The sequence below is a fragment of the Nematolebias whitei genome, chromosome 18 (assembly GCF_014905685.2).
Source record: "Nematolebias whitei isolate Nwh7 chromosome 18, NemWhi1, whole genome shotgun sequence".
NCBI classification, from domain to species: Eukaryota; Metazoa; Chordata; class Actinopteri; order Cyprinodontiformes; family Rivulidae; genus Nematolebias; species Nematolebias whitei.
Window position 1 is genome coordinate 26,947,182 of NC_056515.1, and position 8,000 is coordinate 26,955,181.

The 8,000-nt window shown below is 36.0% G+C and overlaps 1 protein-coding gene across 1 annotated transcript in view; it reads right to left on the reverse strand.

Moving 5' to 3' along the window:
* rgs3a (regulator of G protein signaling 3a) overlaps positions 1-8,000 on the reverse strand; it is a 140,193-nt gene that overhangs the window by 67,761 nt on the left and 64,432 nt on the right. The window contains exon 18 of the mRNA XM_037692167.1: positions 2,905-3,039. Within this exon, the coding sequence (XP_037548095.1) occupies positions 2,905-3,039 (135 nt within the window). The remainder of the gene's footprint in view (positions 1-2,904; positions 3,040-8,000) is intronic.

Genomic DNA, 8,000 nt, shown 5'->3' on the forward strand with positions numbered 1-8,000 from the left:
GTTAAATAAAAATACACATTGATCACATTTTTAAAAATGGTGTTATACATTGGCCATTGGCTTCCATGATATTTAAAGCTTGGAATCATCGATGGAAAATGTTGTATTGGTTGATCTCTTGTACTGGCCTGCAATTTCACGATCCCTGCATCTCATTTTTTTAGGTTTTATTGCAACACAATACATGACTAATATGTTGTTGGTTTTTTTTTTGTTCATTTTAATTCCAGACCTACTGTAAAAGGACAAAGTTTTGAACGTGTGCTGCAATAACAAGCAAGGTGTTTTATTTAGCCAGCTGAGCAAAAATACAACTTCTGTTGTGCTCCTACCTTACAATTTACATTTAGCCAACTACAGTACAATGTTAATTTTTCCAACTTTAAGCACAAGAACAACAATTAAGAGAGTTGACATTTGTTGCCCTCTTGTTGTTTGTATCACAAATGTCGGGAAACAAAACTGGAAAATAAACTGAGGAGGTTTCTGTAGCATGTCTGTGCTGAAACGTAAACTGATTTGTCAATAAAGTTTGTTAAACACCAGTTGAACAGCATTGACTTGTGTGACTCAGCATGATTGACACGTTCTTTGTTTATTGATCACATCAGACACCGCTGTGTGTGTCAATTATTTTATTTAGTCTGCTGGGTGCACATAACACATCATGATCATGGGTAGACACAAGCAAGAAGTGCATCATGCCCATCAAACAACCACTATGTGGCTGTGAAATACTATAATTCATTCAAGGACATTCCTGCAGGAAATACTATCTAAAAAGTAACATTTACTCAATTCCTGGGCAAAGGTCAGAAAGTGTACCTCAAAGTAGTTCAAATATTGCATGGTATTTAGATGAGAAGGTGTTTTGAACTGCAATATTATCCATAATAGCACAAATATACTGCTGATGGATAAATAAATAGAGGCGAAAAAAGGGATGAAAGACAACCGGCACATTTGCTCTTTATTGCGTGGATGAAATGAAGCCCTAATGTACAACATGTGTGCCATCTACACAAGGCTATTTTCCCTTTTAATCACCTCTCAGCTAAACTCAGATGAACTAAATGGGATGTCTGTTATGCTCATTAAATATGAATGACGAAGAATTGGGAAGAGAAATAAAAGCATTAGCAATTCAAAACGAGCAAGATATGGGACCAGTGTTTAGAGAGTTGAAAAACACAAGTAATCAGAAAAAAACATACGTGATGGAGGTAAAAATAATACAAATAATACATTGGAACAATGAAAACTCCTCCACAGGGCACTGAAGTCTAAAGTTTTGATTAACTACTACTTTAACTTTTAAAAAATTTATCCATAAGGACAAGATAAAATGAGAGGAAATTTAAAAATAAAATCATTTTATGGAGATTTCCCTGGGTAATTCTTGAAAGGACCAATTTGGGATGCTATAAATTCAGTCACAGCTGCCAAACAGCTTCGCTTAAATCAGGGCAGTCAAAAGGCAAGTAAGTACTGTACTTTAAAATCAGCTACAGGACAAATTCAAAGGGGCTGTATATGATTGTAAAAATCACTGATCACACTGGATGGACATCATCTCAGACCAGACCAAGCCAAACAAAAACTGAAACCAGAGAAAAGTGGACTTCATTGCAGCTCAGGGGTGTTTAGTCTTAGGGAAACCAGACTAAAGTCAACTTTTCTTGAGTTTTTCTTTAGCGTAGGGGAAAAAAAGGTTGTTTCTAGTTGAAGAAAATAGATTTCACTCTGCAATCTCACTTTTACAATGCAATGTGGAATTACATTCATGATCTTTGGCCTGAGTGGCTACAACAGCGCAGAGTAGAAAATTTAACGCAGCTAAATTTATTTTTATGCCCTTGACCCTTACTAAAAAGTGCAATAGATTTGCCAAAGTGTAGAGCAAGAAGGAACTCAAAATGCTTGTAATGGAAATGCATCCATGAAAAATGTGAAAAAGGTTGTTGATGGTAAAGAACTCACCAAGAGTCATCACACGAATCTTCGCCTACTCTCTATTCAATGAGCAGCTCAGAGTCTTTCTTTGTACTGATTGAATATTCAAGCCAGTGACTTTTGAAATCAAAACAGAACTAAAAGAGGAATGAAATGACGGTACAATCAACAGACTGGGACAAAAACAACTCACAACAAAAGCCAGTGTCACTCTGTATCCGTGGATGAATGAATGAGTAGCATTTGCAGACGTGCAGGACAGTATAAACGGAGTAACCATGAAATTGTTAACACTGACTTCACTTGCACATCCTTATCCAAATGCACTGGTTTCAATGTAAAAACCATAGCATAAAATTGAGATCAACATAGTATTTTGTACTGTTACATGACAGCTGTACATAAACAAAAGTGTCAATGGAAACCAAAAATGAAAATAAATAAACTGCACTCAAATTTCACAGGAGATTGGGGTTTTATCTAATTTTGTTGTTTGATTTGGTCATCACTGTCACCACACCACTGATTAATGAGCACACAGAGAAAATACCAGATAGACTATCAACAAGAGTATTAAGGTTTCATTTTACTGTGGTAGCTTTTAAATAAAGTACAACCCAAAGCGCCTGCTTTTGCTTGCAATCCTACCACCCGAGCAGAGTCTGAAAAGGGTTCAGTTAACCAAAGCAGAGGAACTACTACAGTGGAGCCATGTAAAAATAAACATTTAACTTGCCTGAATAGGGTTTTTGTTTGTGTGAGAGTTTAAAAAAGCTGCAGGAAAGTGTGTCTTGTTAAACACTATAATGTGTGTTTGGAAGTGTGTACTGTGATGGGTGATATGAACAAATATACTGTATGCAGTCCCATGCGCTCATGTGTTTACTGCTTAACCGATGGCCTCGAATGGAAATGACAATGCTTCTGAATGTGCGTGTCCGTGCATCTTACCTGGTCGAAATGTGGAACGGTAGCCTCCCTCCTGTGAAGCTGGAGCTGCTTGTCAATGTTGTCCTTCAGGCACTGACACACACGGCGCTTCTGGTCTGCAGAATAGGCTTCCAGGCTGAGCAGACAGTCACACTTCTAGAGACAGTGAGAGAGAGGAGAACGAAAAAAAAAGGGGGTGGAGGCAAAGATAGTGGGCAATTAGGTATCTACAGTCAAAGAAATAAAGACAAAGCAGCCTGTCCAGTTGACTGGAGAGAAAATGGTTTTAGATGAAGAGTAAATGATGCCAAACAAAACGCCAAATGCCAAAAACTTGAGTGAAATTAGAGTCATTGTGTCTGAGAAATGAAATAAATGTAAGGGTATTAACAAGATAATTATCCAAGTATAAACTTTAATATACAAGTTTGTTCTTGTTCTGTGTCCAGTGTTTTAATCTGGTTTCACTGCCTCATTCAAACTCCAAATTTAGCTGTTATCTGAGCTCGTGCCTTGTACAGCAAAATGCTAGCTTTAGTGAAATTGAATAATGGCTCCCTTCCACTCTGAGCAAAATTTGATACGGCAACAAAATGATTATGTAACCAGAATTTAAATGGCACTCACTCACACTGAACAAATCAATACATTCTTTGGAAATACATCAGACAACCAGTGCTAAATTGGTTAGAGGCTGACAAGGTCTGGCTTAAAATCTTTTCACTGAAAAGGACAAAAATATTTGCTTACGATCTGCAAAACAACTGCAAACGTTAAGTGTTATCTGATCTCAGCGATGGTCAGAGAAAGAAGTGAGAAACTTTTAAAACGGACTTAAACCCAAACGTTTTGGAGTCATTATTGTGTCAGTTATATTTTACATAGTCCCTCGCTACTTCGTGGTTCGTTTTTCGCGGACTCGCTCTATCGCGGTTTTTCAAAATAAGATTATAAATTACACACACTTGGCTAAGTGATGGATGAGACGCACGGTCGGCATGGAATTTTATTTTAAATAAATTATTTAAAATTATTTAGTACCTGCTGCGCCCGTGTGCAGCCCACAACATGCAGGAGACGCTTCCTCCTGCAACATGTCATATCGCCGCTCTGTAGCGAGAAGTGGGTGTGGCCAAGAGCGCTGGCAGAGAGCAGCCAGAGGCAGAAAGCTGATTTCATGACATGCTGTGCTCTTTTTAGAGCGTTTAGAGTTTAGAAACATTGTTTAGAATACTGCAAGAGTGTGGAAAGGGTTAATATATATATATATATATATATATATATATATATATATATATACACTGTATATTAGGGATGTGCAATATTGGATTTTTGGCCGATATGTTAAAACTTATTTGGCCGATAACCGATACCAATACCGATATTTTTTCCCTAAACCTATTTACAGAGACTACATAGTTTTCTCTACTTTGAAATTAAAATACTACATTATTTTGGATGGTCTTTGTCACGTTGGCCAGCTACCAAATGCAGATGCCAAACAGGAGGCTGAAAATGATGCAACACTTCAACTTGTATTATGTTTAATGTGAAATTTATTCATGACATTTACTCTCTCTAACACAATGACAACACTTGAACATTGCAAATTTGTAAACTTTCACGAATCTAAACTCAACGGTGCACATGATGTCATAATGTTGTCTTTGTCACTGGATTGTCACACAAAAACAGAGCCTTTATATTTATATATGTACAGTGCCTTTTACATCTGAGTTATTTTGATGAAATGGCAAAAGTCCGATGTTTAACTTTATCGCTAATATTGGCCGATACCGATACTATTCAAATAATATTGTGCATCTCTAATATATATATATATATATATATATATATATATATATATATATATATAATATGTAAAATACTAAAATAAACTACTACTTGTATTACTATTCCTACTTTGCAGTTTTTCACTTATAACAGGGCTTCAGGATACAGATCCCCCACGATAAATGAGGGACCACTGTACTGTTAAAAAACTATTTTGTTTAATCAATGTTATTTTTGCTTCATCACATTATTGAGAATTTTTTATTATTTGAAGATTTTGCATTTCACCTGTACTGAAAATAAGCAAAGTGTTAACTATATAAAAACTTTGTTATGATACATGTTCTCACATGTTCACACATCAGTACCAGTCAGTTTAATATTCTGAGGGATTTTAGCAAGTTTAAGATGATCTTTGTGGAAATTTGGTTTATGTCTTTATCTATATTTCCCTTGTCAAAATCAACAGAATGATCAAAATGATAATTAACATAATGATACAACACACAAGGAGAATTTTTGTTTACACAATTTATCTGCTCTGCTGACGTACAGTTTTTTGAAACGTTACTAAAGTATAACAAGGAGCACTCTTTTTGACCAATTTGAGTCTTTCTTTTAAAACAGGTGGTAAAACAACTTTGTCTTGCTTTTTTACCTCACGTATTTCTGATAAACATTAATTTTCCTATTATTTATTGGGAAATGAGCTACAAATCTACCTGCCCTAAAATACCAAACTTAAGATTCAGCCCTTGTTGAACTGCTTACACAGCATAAAGGCATGGATAAATTAAAAATTAAAAATGTTGTTATTGATCCTAACTTTAATTTAAGCCTTTTAGCTTCTTATAATTTGATCTTTGTGGAAAAATATTAATGGGGACTTGATAGTCCATTTAAACTTGGCAAACACATCAGCTCAGTTAAAACAAGCTGCTTTCAGTCACGACTTTCAGCCGAGGCAAAGACAGCTCTTGTCCACAGAGTTTGAAATTTTCAAACATATTTTATAATTTTATTTCCTTTCTTTTTTATTTTCCTTTCTAACTTATAAAATTCAAAGCATTGCAAGATGTAATACTTTAATCCTTTTGCACTTTTCATAACATTTGATAATTTTTAAATTGTTTACTCTGATTTTGTTAATTAATGTGTTTCAGTTTCTCGCACAGCATTTTGGTGCAACTTGCGTGATTTTACATGAGTTTAATAAATAAGTTGACAGTGACATTAATACTATGTTTGTTATTCTATTTGTGTTGGTTTCTTAATAATGAAAAAATCCAAACCTATGGTGTGCAATCACTTATTTCGTGCTTTCCCTTAATTTTTCTATGTAATAAATTCCATTTGCTTCGGCTGCAGTTTCAGGCAGTGTCAGGAAGAAACATTTGTCCTGACATTTTTGGGCATGAGGCAAGATATGAATAGAATGGTTCCATTTTGTGCAAGTCTTCAGAGATTGACTGAATTCCTCGGGGCTTGTCTTGACGCTCACTGACCTGGTCAGTGGTGAGTCATGTAGCTAGTTTATTTGCCTGTTTTCTGGCAGCAAGGACCTTTGCATGCCCAACTATGTTTGTATCACGTGTGCCGTCTCCTTCAGTGTCTCTTGGTGCTGTCAAAAAGGACCATTGCTGCTGTTGTTTTGGGGCTTGGCAGTTAAATCTGTGTCATTGTTGCGAAGATGTGAAGAAAAGGGGCACTTTAAACATGCATTATTGATAGCAGTGTTGAAGATTTATGCATGAATGTACTGCACAAAAGGCAGAACTGAGAGTTAATGAGAAGAACTACATTTAGAAAAACTGGCACTAAAGGATTTTAAGTGCAACAAGAGGCAAAACAAAACAGTTATTCTTCCTAAAACTGTAAAAAAAGACAACATTTAGAAAGAAAAAAGGCTTAGCTACACTTGCAAAAGCATTCCTGATATTGAGCCTGACTGTTCAATTGCAGCAGGAGATGATGAAATGGGTGCTTTTTGAGAGAGGACAGAAATCAATGCTGATGTTCTTTGATATCCATCATTTAGACTGAATTGGAGTCTATAAGGGTACAACAAAGCCTATAATACTTGAACACACACAAACAACTAGCCTCTGGGTAAACTAGTACCATGCTGCTCTTAGAGAAAATCTCCCATTTCTAGGATTAGTTTCATGTTCTCATGTGAAGCACTGCATATTCTGCATGTTGTGAAAGGTCATAAAAGCTTGCAAAAGCTTCTAAAAAAGCCCCAGGGTGAAGAGAAAAATGCATCGCTATCAAACTAGAAATAATGATGTCCCTACTGCTTCCTGAATAGTAAACATGTTGAAGATATTGCTCAGAATGAAACGCTGTGAGCATCAAAGCCGATAATAAAAAGATGCAGAAAACAATGTAAGGTTTTCCTGGAAAACACTGGCTTGAATGATGCAACACTAAACTCCAGCAGCAGAAAAAACAAGTCTTTAAAAAATAAGGGTCCTACAAACAGGAATGTACCTGCAATGACTCAGACACATAAATACACAAACCAGTGATACTTTCTCTGTGCAGCAGCTGTCTGAAATCTCAAGTGCAAACTTAATGTAGCTCCATATTCAGACAACTGACAATTAAAAAAAATAAGAGCTAGAACTCAACCAGCTGGGACAGTAATTCATTTTCAAACGCTGGTCCCAGAGCAGTGGGAAGGCTTCCATCCTTAATCTGTCAAAGAGAGGAAGTGTGTGTGTTTACACAGTCTGTAGTGTAAATTTGAGTCACATGATTCATGGCATACGTCAAAACATTTAATAGCGTCAAATATTCTGTCTCAAGAGACACAAACCCCTTATATTGTGGATGATACAGGACGATGCTCAGTTTTTTTAACAGATGGTAACTTTTTCCATATGTGTGTGTGTGTGTGTGTATGTACAGGTCCTTCTCAAAAAATTAGCATATTGTGATAAAGGTCATTATTTTCCATAATGTAATGATAAAATTGAAACTTTTATATATTTCAGATTCATTGCACACCAGCTGAAATATTTCAGGTCTTTAATTGTTTTAATACTGATGATTATGGCATACAGCTCATGAAAACCCAAAATGCCTGTCTCAAAAAATGAGCATATCATGAAAAGGTTCTCTAAACAAGCTATTAACCTAACCATCTGAATCAGCGACGTAACTCTAAACACCTGCAAAAGATTCCTGAGGCTTTTAAAAACTCCCAGCCTTGTTCATTACTCAAAACCGCAATCATGGGTAAGACTGCCGACCTGACTGCTGTCCAGAAGGCCATCATTGACACCCTCAAGCAAGAGGGTAAGACACAGAAAGAAATT